The 18,165-nt window shown below is 38.2% G+C and overlaps 1 protein-coding gene across 2 annotated transcripts in view; it reads left to right on the plus strand.

Annotated features, from left to right (window-relative positions):
* The window catches only part of TMEM39A (transmembrane protein 39A), a 34,205-nt gene extending 19,471 nt beyond the window's left edge, over window positions 1-14,734 (plus strand). The window contains exons 7-11 of one of the 2 annotated variants that reach the window (XM_081138944.1): window positions 3,689-3,843; window positions 8,957-9,305; window positions 10,089-10,276; window positions 12,173-12,293; window positions 14,245-14,734. In XM_081138944.1, coding sequence (XP_080995070.1) covers window positions 3,689-3,843; window positions 8,957-9,305; window positions 10,089-10,276; window positions 12,173-12,293; window positions 14,245-14,478 — 1,047 coding nt within the window. In that variant the 3' untranslated portion in view covers window positions 14,479-14,734. The remainder of the gene's footprint in view (window positions 1-3,688; window positions 3,844-8,956; window positions 9,306-10,088; window positions 10,277-12,172; window positions 12,294-14,244) is intronic. The other variant, XM_081138943.1, reaches the window with a different exon arrangement.
* Window positions 14,735-18,165: the final 3,431 nt, after the last annotated feature.

An 18,165-nucleotide genomic window follows, 5' to 3' on the forward strand; every position in this document is an offset into this window, starting at 1 on the left:
AGGATGAATTTTAGGTAACTATTGATATGAAGAGTTTTATGTAAATAAACAGTTGCATCTAAAACATTGTTTCATGTAACATTCACTTGAAATTATTTCTATACCATTTATGGAGTTGCTAGCAAGAGACATTTGTTTGGGTTAATTAAAACTTGGAATTTTAAAATAGCATCCAAATTGGCATAAGACTAATCTTGAAAAGTAGAATCTGAGTTTAGTGGTCAGTGAAGGAAAGAATTCGGACATACATTATTAATATTATCTTTTTAAAAATTAAAAGTGCATAATAGAATTGATCATAGTTATCATTTTCTATATATTTGTAAATGCCTACTGAGGGAGGGAGGTCAGTGTGTTTTCTTAAGATATTGTTATCTTGTGCCCTATAAATGATTACCAAAAAAAAAAGTTAACTAAAGTGGCTAATAATTATAATCTTGAAGGTCATAATTCAGTGTGAAATTTTGAATGAATAGTTAACTATAATCAAGATAGCCAAGTCAACTTTTTTCTTCTAAAACATACATGGGAAATTTTTGTGTCTGTAAGCTCTAATTTTCAGGAACCTTATTTCCACAAACACAGAGTAATTGCAAATTTTAAATCATAATCTGAAAGCCATTTAAAATTAACGAAAAGACATTGGTAGTAGGATCATGTTTCTCACAGTGGGAAAGGCTGTTTTATAACCTTTTCTCCCAGATTCTTTGTTTAGGTTATAAAAATAGATGCTTACTTTGGATATATTGAGAAACTATGTTCTTTCTTTAAAGGAACTCAGTGGAGTTTTGTGATTACATCAATTAAAACAAGCAGGGAGTGATTTTGTTTCATCTCTTCAGTTACTTAGAAATGGTACTTGTCATATGTCAGATTTATGTCCAGTTAGTGTGTAAACCCTTCATAACTGGGGTTCTACCTTGAAGCTACAAAGACTGTAACTTGAAATATTCTATTTTCTCTTTTACTAATGGCTTCACAGTAGTTTAATAGCTTTTGCATAAGCTTAGTTGGAGAGTGTATTAGCTATTTTCTAAAGAATCTGTAATTCTTACTGAGAACAAAATACGTAAGCTAATTTTAAACAGATTCCCAGTCAAAGGCTTAAGTCTGTACCTTAGTGTCCATTAGAAAGGGAATGTTTAAGTAATTATGGTATATCAACATATTGGAATAAATAGCATGCAGCCATTAAACTGATGAAAATGTCTTCACTTACTGACCTCTAAGATATTAAGTGAAAAAAGCAAAGTACAGAACAGTGTTTAAAGTAAGGCAGGTGAAAGGAACAAAATATATTTGCTTATATATGAATAAATTATCTCTAGAAGGGACATACAAACTAATAATGGGCTGCCTAGTTGGTGGCTGGGAGACAAGACCAGTGGAGGGAAACTTCACTACAAACACTGTTAAACGTTTTGTATTTTGAGCAATGTGAATATATTACTTATTCAGAAATTTAAAATAAGAACTATATAGTAATTCTCTTTCTAAAATATTTAAATTTGATGGATAATACCCATCTTAAATCATCTTTCCTTCCTTCTATTAAAATATGTTTGCCTTTTGTTTTGCTTATATCACAGAAAGGATCCCTACTCTGAGAAAGACCAATCATTTTTAAGGAGAGGCTGGAGGTAATTAATTTAGAAAGCTAAATACTGTTCTGGGAGGAATACCTCTCTAACTAGATAGACTCTGTTCATTCACCTCCAGGCCAACTCTACTTCTCTACTTGCTCCACAAGACCAAAAGTTATACTGTTCTTTCACCAACCTGAGCAACTCTCTTTTTAAAAAATTGTTTTTCTAAATTGAAAAGTAGTACATTTTATTGAAGAAAACTTGGAAAACACTAAAGTATAAAACAGACCATTTCAAACAATTACAATGCCATCATTAAGAGAACCACATTTTGGTATATTTCCTTCTAATCTTTATATGCATAGAGAGAATATATATATATATATTCGTGGGGGGTATGGACAATATCTGTATATTGTGTGGATATTTGGGACATTATCTGCATACAGTTTTATATCCTGTATTTCGAACTTAACATAGTGTTAGGAATATTTTTCTACTTCTTACCTGGCTAATTCTTGCTTACTCTTTAGATTTCAGCTGAAATATCACTTCCTCAGGAAGCCTTCCCTAGGTTAGGGTCTCTGTTATTTGTTCTGCACAGCAGCCTACTCTTTTCCTGTGGCACTACTCATCACAACTGTAAAAAAAATTACTTGTGTAAATCTGAGTTTCATATGTGCCTTTTTTGGTCGAGCAGCCTCATGTAGACAGAGGTCTTGGTTACCACTGTATCCCAGGACCTGGTACAGTATATGTCACATATAGCACACTGATTAAGAGCTTGGACCCTGAAATAAGCAAAAGTGATATCCAGACTCTGCCGTTCTGGTGACATTGGACAGAAGCAGCCTTTTTATTTCTTAACTGTAAACTTTGAGAATGGAGGCAATGGAGTAATTCTAGTGGCTTAAATACCGTCTCCAGGCTCTGAAACATGGGGTACACTGGCATGAGGTGTGCATCAGGGTAGTTGCAGCTGTTTACCCTGCTCTACCTGAGAACAGCTGGAACCTTTCTTATAGTTTGAGGTGTAAGCAGTTCATTATGGTATTAATCCAATTGTCTTTGCATTTGTAGTTAACTATATGAATAGTATATATTGCATATATATTATACATGCTATGTAGTATGTTAGGTAAAATTAAAAATGCATATATAGTAGGGACCTGAAAAGCTCCTTATCCCCTCCCATATGTTATTGACTTCAGACAATTCTTTTCCCCTTTCTGGGTTTTGATTCTGCTGTTTTAGAGGTTATAGGAATCTACCATTTTCTCCTGCATTTTGCTGTTCTTCCTAGTTCACTTTGAAAGAAAATGGCACTGCAGAGCTTCATGTTTAGACTAGTATGTTTCTTACTATATTTAATCAGTTTTAAAGATTTGGGATTAAAGAAGAATATTTGAACAGCTATGATATAAAGGATTGGAAGTGATTATGTCTTATTTCCATGTTTACAAAAGTCAGAAAAGAAACTTATTTATATAGGAATTTGTCAAAGAAGATTTGATTATTTTTTGAAGCTTTAGTAATTTATTAAACATTAATTCAGCAAACAGAAGGGGGAAGGATTCAAAGAAAAAATAGAAACTTGCTACTGTTGAGGCCATTATAATCTAGTTTGGAGTCAGATAAATGAATATCTTTATGTACATAGAAGCCACTTGGCGGGTTGTTAAAATACAGGTTCCTTGACTTGCTGTTTTGTTCCCTGTACCTGATGAGGGAAGTCAGTAGGGATTTGCATGTTCATTAAGCAGCCCAAGTGATTCTGTTGAATGTAGTTCATGGACCGTACTTTGAGAAACCCCAGTGTAAACAAATTAGATAACATTGTAAGAACTTGAAGGAAGTCTCTATGAGGCACTATGGGAGTACAAGGAGGAAACAGTTAACTGCCTGGAAATGTCTGAATCTTCAAGAATGAGGAAGATAAGGTGGGGCAGGACAGTTTTTCTTCTTTCTTCTCCCTTTTTTCCTTCCTCTCTTTTTTGGCACAGTTTAACTTCCACTAAATCTACCAAGTCCTTACTTGAGTCACGTTGTTTTTGTATAAGGTGATTTTTAAAATGTTCCTTTTGATACTTCCAAACTTGTAGGCCACTAAGGCGGGTGCAGCATCTATGATTCACTACATGGTTCTGATATCAGCTCGCTTGGTGCTGCTCACTTTGTGTGGATGGGTACTCTGTTGGACGCTTGTCAATCTCTTCCGAAGCCATTCAGTCCTCAATCTCCTTTTCCTTGGCTACCCGTGAGTACTCCAGTTTTCCCGTTTTATTAATAAGTCTTTTAAGAAATGATTTGGGTCATGCAAATGATAGTATAAAAGAGAGAAAAATTAAATTCTTCAAATATAAACCAAGAGTTCAGAAAATTGGAAAAATCAGTGAGTAGATTGACCCTATAATTTATTTTCTGAACTGGGATACAGTTAGACATAAACCAGGACTGCCCCAGGAAATCTGAGAGGTATAGCTCTCCTACCAATAGAGAATATCTTTTAATTTGCTCTGGTCACCAAATAAAGGCCCCTAGTACTGGCTGTATTGGTACAAACAGTGACTAATGTTAGTTGAAGACTGGCTCAACCAGTCTTACCATTTTGGTCAGATTACATGTAACAGATGTTTGCCATACTGAAGCCCTGTAAACTTATATACTTTTTTTGACCAACATTTTATTATGAAACAAAATGTCATCATATGCAATTAGTAACTAGAGTGTGATATTTATTTACAGTTTTTTTTTAATTAGAATTCATATACAATTCACAATCTTACGTACATTTACGAGCTTTCATAAATACTTGTATAAATCAAACCACTATCCCAATATAGAACATCATTACTCCAGAGGTTCCCATATTTCTCCTTCCAACCAGCCCATACCCCCTGCCTCCCAGAGGCAACCATTGTTTTGATTTTTTTCTTCCACAGATTAGTTTTCCTGTTCTGAAATTTCATATAAAAGGAGTCACACAGCATGGACACCTTTGTATAAGGTGTCTTTTATTCAGCATCTTGTTTTTCAGGTTTGACCATGTGGCTATATGTGTCAGTGATATTTCACTGTGAGAACATACCACAGTTTATGTTCGTATTTTTGGATGCCTGGGTTGTTTCCAGTTTGGGGCTCTTATTAAAAATAAAACTGTTGTGTACGTTCTCACATTAGATAATATTGTTGTCATTGTTTTGGGAGAGACAATCCAGGTGTGGCACTGCTAGGCCATAAGGGAGGGTTGTATCTAGTTTTACAAGAACCTCCAGATCTTTCCCTGAAAAGTCGTATCACTTTGCCCTCCTGCCAGTTCTGTGGGAGTCCTGGTTGCTGCACATTTTTGTCAACATTGATGCTTTCTGTTTTTAAAATTTTTACCTTTCTGGTGGGTGTATAATAGTACCTTATTACACTTTTTTTTTAAATACATTTTTACATTTTTATTGATTTCATAGAGAGGAAGCTGAAGAGGGAGAGGGAGATAGAAACATCAATGATGAAGGAGAGTCACTGATTGGCTCCCTCCTGCACGCCCCCCACAGGGACCGGACCCGAAACCCGGGCATGTGTCCTGATCCAAAATCGAACCTCTTACCTCCTGGATCATAGGCTGATGCTCAACTGCTGAGCCATGCCAGCTGGGCTTATTATACTTATTAAACTAACTACTTTGCATAGTTTAGCTAACAGTTTCTTCATTGGATGTTAATAGATAGCAAACATTTATTGAGCTCTTTTTATGTGCTAAGTGCTGGGCTATGTGCTTATAAACAAAACTGCATGAAATCATCACAAAAACAGTGTATTTAGTCTGCTATAACAGATTCAAAATATTAGTGGCTTAAAAAGGTTAGAAATTCATTCCTCTCTTCTGTACAGTATGTGTGTAAGTGATCTTGGGTAGCTGTTGCAGCTCCCTGGTGTCTGGACCCAGGCTCCTGCTATCTAGGTCTTTAATAGGTCAGGTGTATCTCAACAAAAATTCTGTTGCTGTGGAAGAACAGGGGAACAGTGGCATTGGCAGACAATTAGTAGCCTTTGCCACAAGTAAAGACAGATTAAGAGATTTGAAAACTTTCCCTGGTCATACAGTTAGTGAGAAAGTCTCAGGTCTTTTTGATTCCAGAGCCCTTTTAACCATTGCATACTCTGTATTCAGTAATTCTCAAAGTGTGGTTCCCAGAGCAGCATCAACATCTCTTGGAAGTTTGCTAAAAATAGAAATTCTCAGAATCTACCCCAAATCTACTGAAACAGAAACTCTGGAAAGTAGAACCAAGCAATTTGTCTTCTAAAATGCCCTCCAGATTATTCTGATGCTTGTTCAAGCTTGAGAATTATTGCTTTATACCATTTATGGGTTTGAAGTGTAAGCATGAATTTATATGGGTAGTTATATAGTATAAAATCAAGGCATAATCAGATTGTGTGGGCAAGGATAGCAAAAAGGGACTTTGTATTGATTGTACTATGGGTAGGTCTAATTATATTGTGTAAACAATTATAAATCTATTGTTTCTATATGTCTAGATTAATATTTTAGCTGCTTTGAGTTGAAAACAAATGATTTTGTTACTGTGTTTACCAACAATAGCTGATTGAATCAGTTGGAAGGTTAACTATCTGATTTGAAAGGCTAATTATGAATATATCAAGGAATGTGTTTTCAAGTTTAAGAGGATTACCATCATGAAAATGGCCAGCAAGCTTTTTAATTTCAATTTAGGTATATAAAGAAGCTTGAAAGCTCTCCACACCCCTGTAAAACAATGAAATAAGCTTGTAATTTAAACAAAATTTAGGTTGAAATATATTTACCTTCTTTTTAAAAGTTGTATGATCTAACTTTATCTAACATCAATTTAAAAATTAAGTATGAGAAACTTAAAATACTAGACAGTGGCGGTAGTTATATCTTTATTGTTTATTCATAGATTAAAAAAGACAGGGACTCTTCTGACTTTTTTAGAAAAAAATTTGATTCTCAAATTGCTTCTCAGTTTAGGATAAATTAGTTCAAAGACTAACAGTTTTAGCTCATACACTTATCTTGAATCTGTCCACTGTTCTTCATAATCTCTGTTCTTATATTCTAAACTTCCATCTAGTCTTCTGGTAATGCATTCTTCCCCTCCTCCGTTCCATTTTTCCTTGTAGCTAGAATGATTTTCAAAATGGACGTTGAATCATTTTATTAACCCTCTTTAAAAGTCTTTAATGAATCATTTCCTTTACCTTACTAAGTACTCCATGGTCTAAGCCTTTGATGCTAAATTTCCAGTTTTGTTCTACCCTGTATCAGTTGTCTGTTGCCACATAATGCTGTAACAAACCACAAAACCATGGTAGCATACTACAGTATGTATTTACTGTGCATGTGTTGGGGTCAGCTAGAAGTCAGTAGGCTATTCATCTTACCTGGGTTCAGTCACATGTGTAGGATTGACTGGCTTTCAGTTTAGGTAATTAGGACAACCCAATTCTGTTCCACATGTCTTTCATGCTCTGGCAGAATAGCCTGACATGGTCACCTGTCACATGAAATTAACAGTGGCAAGAGAAAGCTTCAGTGTGCAACCTCATTTCAACCTTCTGATCACAGCATGTCTGTTGACATCCCATTTGCCAAAATAAGTCTCATTGTTGAGCCAAGTTATGGAGATAGGGCAGGGTCACCTCACCCATAGAATGAGGGCTGTGCAATTACATGGCAATGGGTGAGACTACAAGGAAGGTTAAAGAAATAGGACCATCATTGCAATCTACCCCACACCTAGCCTCACCCCTACCCCTACACGTGCAGTGTGCAGTTTGTGTTTCAGCAGTGTTGAACTTTCAGCCTTCTCTGGCCTTCACAATTTTGCATATGCCTCATACTTCTTTACCTCTCCCACTCTACTACCCCAGAGCAGATTCACAGTGGACCCCAGAGCTGCTGCTAGCCATTCTCTCACTAATAAGCTCATTCTTTTTCCTTCTATAGAAAACTAGGAACAAGTGACATTTGTTCTTTTTTTTAAAATCCTCATCGAGGATATATTTTTATTAATTTTAGAGGGAGAGAGAAGGATGGGGGGGAGGAGAAACATCAGTGTGAGAGAGAAACATCAATCCTTTGCCTCTCATACTCATCCTGACAGGACCAAACCCACAACCTTTTTGGTGTATGGGCGATCCTCCAACTGACTGAGCCACCCAGCCAGGGCGACATTTGATAATTTTTTTTATAAAATGTATAACTAAGATATCTTTTTATTTGCTATTTTTCATATCTGAATTTTTGTCAGTAAAATCACCATTTTTATTTACAATACCTTGGTTACAATGTGGAAGTTACTTAATAAGGACTTAGGGAAGTATTTAAAGTTTTTTTAAGGAACCAAAGTTTGGAGTAACTATAAGAAATTACAAAAAGTATCAAAAATACTCAGTCCTTTAACCAAGCAATTATACTTGTAGAAATTTATCATACTTACAGAATTTTTTCATTAGCCTATCAAATATTTATTGAGTGCCTAGGATGTTTCAGCCACTACTCTAGGCAGCAAGGATACAGCAGTGGATTAAGCAGACTAAAATTTCTGGTTCATGGAGTTTACGTTATAGTGAAGGAAAGATAGACCAAGGGGCAAAAAAACACCCAAATAAAAAACCTAATAAACATGTAAAATAAATGGAGTGGTAATTTCTGTGGAGAAAAATAGCCTGGCAAGGGGAATGAGGAGTGCCTGTGGGAAAGGGGTGGGTGACGTAGTAGAGAGGCAGGGGAACTCCTGACTAAGAAGGAAAACTTGACATGAAGGGCAAGCCATTCGAAAATTACCAGATGTACACAATGATCTCTGTAGGAAAATGTTTATCCCATTGATACTTATGGTAGTGTTTCCATAAGTAAGAAACAGCCTAAGTTTCCAAAAAGAGAGAAATGGGTAAATTATGGTACATCTATATGAAAATACTATAGTATCTTTAAAAATTGTTACAGAAAAATATTTAATGACAGAAAATGCTCAATACAGCCAAAGTTAAAACAGCAGGATACAAAACAGTTTATACTGTATGAGGCTAAACATATAAAAGAAAAAAAGTATAAAGTATGTGCACCTAATTATAAAAATGATTATTTTTAAGTGATTTATATTTTGTCATTGTGATTTTCTGTAGTTTTCTTTTATTCTACAGTGAATATATATTGCCTTTGTAGGAAGAAATTAAAGAGCTTCCCAAATAATGACTTTACCATCAGCAAAATCCCCATTATATTATGTTCACTCTAGTGAATCATGACTGTTTTACTAACATAGTTGTAAGATCTATCTTAGGTGGCATCTGTGGTCTCATTTTCATGTTCACATTTTCTACAGGTTTGGTGTATATGTTCCTCTCTGCTGTTTCCACCAAGATAGTAGAGCTCATCTTCTTCTTACGGACTATAACTACGTGGTTCAGCACCAGGCAGTAGAGGAAAGTGCCTCAACTGTGGGTGGCTTGGCCAAATCCAAAGACTTCCTCTCCTTATTGCTGGAGTCCCTCAAAGAACAGTTTAATAATGCCACACCCATCCCCACCCACAGCTGCCCTTTATCTCCAGACCTCATTCGCAATGAAGTAGAATGTCTGAAAGCAGATTTCAACCACCGAATCAAGGAAGTTCTCTTCAACTCCCTCTTCAGTGCCTACTATGTTGCATTTCTCCCCCTGTGTTTTGTGAAGGTTAGTGGTTCCTTGCCTTTCATGTGCTTCCTGGATTTGTGTGTGAATGACGTAAACTGGGTATTTCTTATTTAATCCCCCTTTTCTCTGTCTCCCCCTCGGCAGCCTGGATGGTGGAGTTCGGCTGCATCTGGAGTGCACTAATACCGCTCCTGGTTGGCGGATAGGTATTTCCATATATGTGATGCACCCGTGGTGGCCCCTCTTTTTTACTTTTCCCTTTTTTTTTAAGTTGTTTTTTTTTTTCCCAGTTTCCCGGGAGAATAAAACTTGTACTTATAATAGAATCAATATGTAGTTGCTTAAAAGAGGACCAAGGTTTCAATAAAATTTAGCCTACTGTGATCTTAACGTGGTTATCAGGAGTTTCCTTGATTTTAATCTAACCTTAATCTAAACTTCAATTTACTTCAATAAAAAAGAAAAATATTTTGGATGTCACTGGGCCCAAAATCTCTTGACACATTTTAGTGCCTTTCCTTTACTCATTGAGAAGCACATCTGCAGCCGGAATGGTCATTCACAGAGAGCCCTCACTTCTTCTAGAAAGGAAGCACTTAAGATATAATTGCTTCTCCCTCCCAGCCCTAACTCACACAGTCAGAAAGTCGGGTTGAAGGATTTTGGAGGAGCCTGCTCTTGAACTTTCTGCACGGACAGCAGGGCAACCAGTGCATGTGTGACTGTGTGGCATTTGTCTGCAGGGCATACGTACACACACCCATCTCTGCCTTCTTGTTCACCAGTACATGGATCATTTTTCTCTATTCTGATCTCTTCCAGAGTACCCAGTACTATGACATGCGCTGGTCATGCGAGCACCTCATTATGGTATGGATCAATGCTTTTGTCATGCTTACCACACAACTGCTGCCATCCAAATACTGTGATTTGCTACATAAATCAGCTGCTCATCTGGGCAAGTGGCAGAAGCTTGAACATGGGTCCTACAGCAATGCTCCACAGCACATGTGAGTAGGCTGAGGGTAAAACCATGTAACACCTTTCTACATGCTGCCAGTCATGTTTATTTGCTTTGTATGTCATTCTTGTTCTTGGCTTTGGACATTTAATTTTTATTGTTTGTCTACATGGATGCTTGTCATCACTCTAAACTGCGCACAGGGGACATTAACTAATTTCCACAACCATCCCAAGTCCCTCCTTAAATGCCTCCTGCCTTTCAACTGCCCAGTCACTCTAGAGTGTCTAATTTGTTTCCCAAGCTATAATCTTGGAGTTTCCTTTCAGTCTTAACCCTTTGCCTAAATTCAGAGTCCTGATATATTTTTAATTCTCTTTAGAAGACTGTAAGATTCATCTTCTCATCTTCACTGCCACAGCTGAATAGGTGCTAGCTAATCATCTCTCACTTAGGCTGCTGGAATCTGCTGGCTCTCATCTTTTCTTTCTAATAAATGCAAATTTGTTGTAGTAATTTTCTTGCATTTTTAATTATTTTTTCCTTTCTAAACTTACTAATAAATATTTCCCTGCTTTTCTGGTATTTAAATGGAAACTTCCCCTAGTCGATTTCTCTCTGAGTATTCCTCTCATTTTGTCCCCTTATCAGTCATTTCTCTGCATGGTTCCTGTGATCCAAAATGACTAACTTAAGAACCCTTTTGTCCTCTCACTGCTGAGCCTTCATCATGCCTTTCTCTCAGATATGGACCATCCTCATCTTCCTCCCTTTTATAATTTGAACATTTCACCAATTTCATCACCTAGAAATTCTTCCCTAATTAAGTGGGACAGACTGAGGTGACCTTCCCTTCCCCTCTTCCCCTCAGAGTCCTCCCTTCAATTATCTGCCTTGATGTCTGATACAGATTAGCACAGGCCTTCAAGCCCAGGAACTGAAAGAGATTGGGCCAGGCTGAAAGAAACCCGACTGTGGGCAAAGGACAGATTTCAATAAAAATTGAAAATACAATCCACAGTACTAGTACTGTACATCTTCAGGCTCCTGATGGCACATGGCCATGAGGTGTATCGCCACTTTAATGCTGGTAAGTGTGAGCAAGGCTGACGGAACATTTTCTGAACTGGGAAAGCTTCAGGGTGCTAGATTTTTTAACATATCTAAAATGCTGTCCCAGTTCTTCTCTTAGGAAACTAACTTTTCCAAAATCAGGAAGAGATGAATTAACGTAGATTTTTTTAAAAAAAAGCTTAACCTGAAAATTCCCATCCCTACCCCAACTCCATTACATTGGTGCTGAAAAGAATGAAGCTTCTTCCATAACTTATTTTTCCTAGAGAAACCTCTATGAAAAAAACCAAGAAAGCCATAAAAGGAAAAGTCTGTGTCCATACCTTGTGTGTCTCTGTGTTCTTCCGTATAACGTCTTGCATAAATGAAGTGTTTGAAGTATGTGATAAACTGATTTTCTACGTAGCTTTTTGGGTTGTGATTCTGCAGTAAATGTCATGCCAACTTGACAACCTGTTAATTTCTCCACTCCTCTTAGCCATTCACTCTCTTGCTTGTTCCCTCTAGCATTTCCACCAGTAGACTCTACTCTCTTGGGATTCAGATGACAGTCCACTTGCTTACACTTGATTTTCTGGCTCATAAACTGCTTACTTACACATTTATTTTTGCTCGTTCTAAGCCTCTTAGTCCTTTGCCACTGAGTTAGCTGTATCACTCTCCAGCCTCTCTCTGCTGTGTGGCAGTGAAGTTATAATAACGAATACTTTTTAACTCCCTCCAGTTTGACCATGGAAAACTATATTTTCAGAATTCAGGCCAATGAAGCCTTGAATACTTAATCCCTTCCGTAGAAATATAGCTGGCCTTGCCAGACACTATCTTATCTGTAATTGCCAGTATGCTAACATTGCATTTCTTTCTCCCTTAGTTGGTCAGAAAATACAATATGGCCTCAAGGGGTGCTGGTGCGACACAGCAGATGCTTATATAGAGCCATGGGGCCTTACAACGTGGCAGTGCCTTCAGATGTGTCCCATGCCCGCTTTTATGCAAGTACCGCTTATTTCTTTTCAAACATAAGCTTAGGGGTGTCAGGAGGCCTTTATGTGTAAGCACTTAGCACAGTGTGTAGCACATACTAGGAAATTAGTACACGGTAATGATTGCTTCTATAATATTGGCCCCTTTGGAAGTGTCTTCTGAAAGGCAGTTTGAAGGTCAAATAGCATTATCCCAGTTCAACAGCTTGGCTGGTTTCTCTAGTTACATTAGAATTTGTTGAGTCTAGTGGTATTACTTGATATGAGTAGACAGTTATTTAAGACTCCCTTTTCATTTTATAATTTTTATTTGTAATAGTTTGGTTTAATGGTATCCTTATTATATTGTATCTATGTATCCTTAAGCAATATTGAATATAATAATGTAATGAGATGGGTTTTCTTTTCTTTTTTTGTATTTGTGATATGTATCATCTCCTTAAAATACCTTGACTTTCCCTTTGAAAGTCAGACAAATGCCATGCTCTGCAGCCTAACTGAAAGAAACTCAACTGTGGGCAAAGCCTTTTTCTGGATTAAAAGGAAAAAAAGGCTTAAAAGTTAAAAAGGAAAAAGCAATAGAAACCCACTAAACCCAGCTTCTCTTCCTGTTGAATTTACTCATTGGATTATGTTCTATTTGATCTTCCCATTTTTCAGAAATTTTGGCTCTGTGGGGCAGAAGTATTTACTTATACAGAAAGGCCAGATGACCAGTGACCAATGAGAGTGGGGGAAAGAAGGTGCATGCAGGGGCCTTTCTTACTAAAAATGCCCATAGTGCAGTGCATTGCCTTTGAATGGAGATCATATTCTAAAAAATAATTGGAGACCTTTTTTGTTGTTGTTGTTGAGATTCTTGCATTCTTTTCACCTTTCCTACCATGCTCCTTACGAGGGTACATGGACTTTCTAGTTCAGCAGGTGTTTGCTACTAGGGGCCTTTCATTAAATACTGTGAACTTGTGTCCGGGCAGAATGCTTGTAAATACCATGAAGGGCGGGGCAGGGTGGGGTTTGGGAGGAACATTTGGAAGGTGAAAGACCCTTGAATGAGGAAACTACAATTATTTCTTGACTCCTGTAGGATTGCCTTAAGGTGGAGGAGTGGACTTAAGTCTCAACTGCATAAGCATTTGAGCCTTGAGGTCTAAATTAGTTCTTTCAGATGTGATGTGCTACCATTACCACAATTTGCAACCTATGACGACTTCTATCTTTCTATTCATAACACATTTTTATTAGCAAAGCAGGGTTTGGTCTCTTAGAATGAAGAATTTGGTTGGAATGAAAACATTGAGCCCTGTTTTTAGCCCAGCTCTATTTATGACTAATTTTTCCTTTCTTCCTCATTGTCTGTGTTTCTGCACTCTACTTCTCAATATACAAAACAAAACACTAGAAATAAGTGGTGTAGGGGATTTGAGTCAGTGCCCATGGTGGACAAAAAAGTTTTAAAGAAAAATTAATAAATTATTGTATTGATATTTTGACTTGTCTTAGACCAGACCACAAACTCATGTTGATTTTAAATGGTTATATAAGTACCTACATAATATCCGCAATTTTTGCCTCTTGACTTACAAAGTCTAAAATATTTCCCATTTGGTCCTTTATCTAGCTCGTGTCTTAGATAAATATACTTTTGGTTATCTCAAATAAAATATATACTTAATATAATCTAAGAAAAATCTTTAGAGGCAGAATTCCTTTGAGTATAATCCCTTTTTGTGTCTCAGGGGGCATTGAAATAAAATTTATTTCATTGTTCCTTGAGTAAAAAGGAAAAGGTTTGGGCCTCTACCACAACAAATAGCCTGGTTGGTACTCAGTAAGCAGATCTATTTGTTATTGCATATAGGAACCTGTAAATATGAGATTATTTTAGGGAAAAAAGTGAGAATAACTGTAGTCTTTACTTCTGTATGAAGTAACGTTTTGTTTTTTAATTTCCTTACAGTTCCTATTTCATCGTCCATTAAGGCTGTTAAATCTGCTTATCCTCATTGAGGGCAGTGTTGTCTTCTACCAGCTCTACTCCTTACTGCGGTCGGAGAAGTGGAACCACACGCTTTCCATGGCTCTCATCCTCTTCTGCAACTACTATGTTTTATTTAAGCTTCTCCGGGACAGAATAGTGTTAGGCAGGGCGTACTCCTACCCACTCAACAGTTATGAACTCAAGGCAAACTAAGCTGCCTCTCAACAATGAGGGAGAACTCAGATAAAAATATTTTCATACGTTCTATTTTTTTTCTTGCAATTTTTATAAATATTTAAGATATTTTATATTTTGTATACTATTATGTTTTGAAGGTGGGAAGGGTAAGGGATATTAAATGTATCCATAAACAAGGTGATGTGATCTTTCATGTGTTAGTATATTTGAATAATATACGTATGAGAGGCGTGACTCTCAAGTAAAGAGATTGATTTGTTTGTATGGCTCCAGAATAGCTCATTCATTTATGAACACATCTCATATATCACTTGACACAGTACCTTTGGTGTGTCCACTTTCAGCCCTCCTAGTTATCTGTAGTCCTCCGCTGGCCTTATTGCTACAGAAGGGAGATCAGTGGAAGTTCCTGCCAGCACCCATTCTCTCTGTCCACCTGGCTGATAGGGTTGGAATACACTGGGGAAAGAGAGGGTTGTGCGTGGACCTGAGTGATTCCCCTGTTACCTGCTGGGAGGAAACATTTCTGAGATAGAAACTCAGAGATCTCTTCTGCCATTTAAGTATACTTTGCCATTTCCATATACTTTTGAATAAGCTACTATCCTGAAACTCAGGATATTGCTGTCATTTTCCCTGTTCTTTTATTTCTTTTGCCTTTAAAGATTATCTTTTTATTCTTAGCTATTTGAAGTAATGCTTTATAAGATAGAAAGTCTTTAGAGAGCCCACACTCATGAAGGAGATGGTGTTTGGCCAGATCAGTGGGAAAAGATGAGTGCAAGTGCCGTGTGGGCTGCAGTGTGGGTAGGTTGGAAATGCCGAGTACCTGGGAGGATGGGCGTGTCCTCTGCTAAACAGTCGTGGGCACAGTTTAGCAGCGGCCCGCCCACAGCGGCATATTTGGAGTTAGGAGTGGAAGTAAATTATAAAAATTACCTCTTTGTCTTCCAGTAATTTGACCTGTGCCCTAAATGTGTGTTTAATTTCACTCCCGGAACCTCAGGCTGGTGAGCATTCACCCTCAGTCCATGGTATCACCAGCCATCTACACTTCTAAGGCCTTGTCTTGAGAGCCTGAGCACATTATATATTTCTGTGCTTGGTTGGCTTTTTCACACTGTGAAGCTGATGAAACAATATGACTTGTGAAGAAAAAAGACCAATCATGTAATTCATAAACTGGCTCTGAAAACAATCCTTGCGGAAGAATTCCCAACAGGTTTTCAGCAAAGGCAGCATTGTGAGGGGTAGGTGTGTGTACAGCTGCCCAAGGCGACTGCTATGTTTAACAATTTTCCCCTTAAATATTTGGATGCATGTACGTTTTTTAAAAGTTGAAACTATTTGGCATTCGGTCTGAGTCTATTCAGCCATTCAAAAAATCTGTATTGGTCACCAGGTGCTATATTAGGCATTGGGGAATATAGCAGTGAATGAGAACTGCAAAACCCTACCTCACTGTGCCATAGATACATTTATAACATCTCCTGGCAGTAGTAGTAGTAAGTGTGGTAAGGAGAAAATAACTCAGGGCAAGGAAATAGAAAGAGTGAGGAATGGCATTGCTAGACCGCATCTTTGAGAAGATTTTTGAGCAATAACCATATGAAGCAAGACTGAGCCATGTAATAGCTTTGGGGAGAATTACATGTCACAGTAACAGCAAGGACCATGCCCTGAGGTGGGAACAATTTTGGTATATTGGAGAAATAGTAAGGTAACCAGTGTGGTTTTTTGTAAAGTGGTTCGGCCTAAATATGGTGGTTCTTGGTGTGGGGAGAGTGGGAAAGCCTGCCATCTTTATCATCTTCCCTTAGGGTCTAGAAGATCTGCTGCTTTTAACTAGCAAACATTTTGATGAGATTACTTGATAGCTAAAAGCAAAACAGGTGGCCTGAGCACAAAGATGTCTCATCAAAGTGGCCCCAAGTTGGTTCTTTCATTGAAAAGTAGCCCAGATAACTGATCAGAGATAATAGACTAGTCGTATAAGCTGACACGATTTCCCCTCGAGGTTTGACCTGCCTTGGCTATATCCTAAAGGAGTAGCACAGGAGAACCAGGTGCCAGGTTGGCTAAACAAATGAGAGAGTGTAAGGAAGAAAGAAAAAGTTTGGCTAATGAAGTTGCAAAGTGCTCCCCTCTCCTTCCAGATAGGACAGCATCAGAGAGATAAAACCCTTCAGTTCATGCTCCTACTCATTTCAGCTGTCCTTTGTAGGTGCCACATTCAAGTGGGGGAAAGAAATTACTAGTTACCTTTGTCCTGTTACAGATCATGTGAAAGAAAGGACACTGTCTTTGCTTAGTGATAGGAGCTACATATCCATTAAAGCGCCTTTTTTCGTAATTGTTTATATGTTGGGAAATTAAATGGTGTGTGGAAAAAATGGTATAGCAAAGGATCAATTGGATGAACTTGGGATACTGGAAAAGAAGGTGCTTGACCAGTTATCTGGGTGGCTTAAGGTGGGTAAGTGTGTCAGAGTAGGACAGGGTAGTTCACAGGCATGAGCGTGGTGGAAATGTTCCTCAGTGTTCTGTTTTCTCTGGTTCCATGTATTCCCTAAGCTGCTTTCCCTTTGCTCCCTGTCAATCCCCACCACCCTGTCCCCCATTTCTATTTACTGAGTAACTGTGCCAGACACCGTGGGTGCCAGAGACAGTGATGTTCAGAGTTCATGAATCGAAAGCAGGCAAGTCAGTTGTAACACAAAGGTGTTCAGTAAAGGAAGTATATACAAGATACTGAGGTGAGGCAGAAAGGGGGTGAGCAGTCGCGTGGAAGGCTTCTTTGCAGTAGTACAAGGTGCATTCTGGAGGAAGACTGGATGCTTGCCACATGGGTGGGGGAGGTGGGGTTCACGCAGTGGGAACAGGATATACCAAAAAATCAAGGCATGGATTCGTACTAGGTTTTTCAGTAACTGGTTCAATAATGCTGGAGAGCTAGGTGAGGAATAGATTACAGAAGGACTTGAATTCCATGTTAAGGGGTTTGGATTTTTACTAAACTCTAGGTCACAGGTTCTCAAAGGGGTGATCCTTGGATACTGCATCAGACCTACTGAGTCAAAATCTTGAGGGTGAATCCCATTAATAGGCACCTTTCACAAGTAATTTTTAAGCAGACAGGTCTGGGAACTTCTGTAGCCAGAAGACAGCTAATGAAAGATTTTTAAGATGAATTATGACCCAAAGGGTTCTCAAAGAGTAACAGCAGCAGCAGCAGCAGCATCTAACCAGGAACTTGTTAGAAATGAAAAATTCTGAGCCCTACCCCAAACCTTCTGAGTCAGAAAACTCTCGGTGGAGCCCCCAAGTCTGTTGTAAGACAGTCTCTAGGTCTTGAAGAGAACCACTATCTTCTGTTAGACAACTGGCAGCAATATGTAGGATAGGTCTGGAAAACGGGGGGATGCCAGTGAGAACAGCAGAGAGACCCGTTAGCCAACTGTTTAAAAAGTCCATGCAGGAGAAAGCAGGAGGTGGGGTGTCACTGCTGTATGGGTGATGGGAAAAGCCATGGGCACGAATAACATGGTGAAGGGCAAATGCATGGGGAGGGAAGGGAAGGGGGAAGAGTAGGGTTCTGGTGAACAACAGGAGGAGGGAGCTTTCGCATGAACACGACTAAACGTGGAGGTCCCAGAGGTGAACTGGAGTTTTGAGAAAAGGAATGATCAGCGGTATCAAATA

The sequence above is a fragment of the Miniopterus schreibersii genome, assembly GCF_964146895.1.
Source record: "Miniopterus schreibersii genome assembly, chromosome: 5".
NCBI classification, from domain to species: Eukaryota; Metazoa; Chordata; class Mammalia; order Chiroptera; family Miniopteridae; genus Miniopterus; species Miniopterus schreibersii.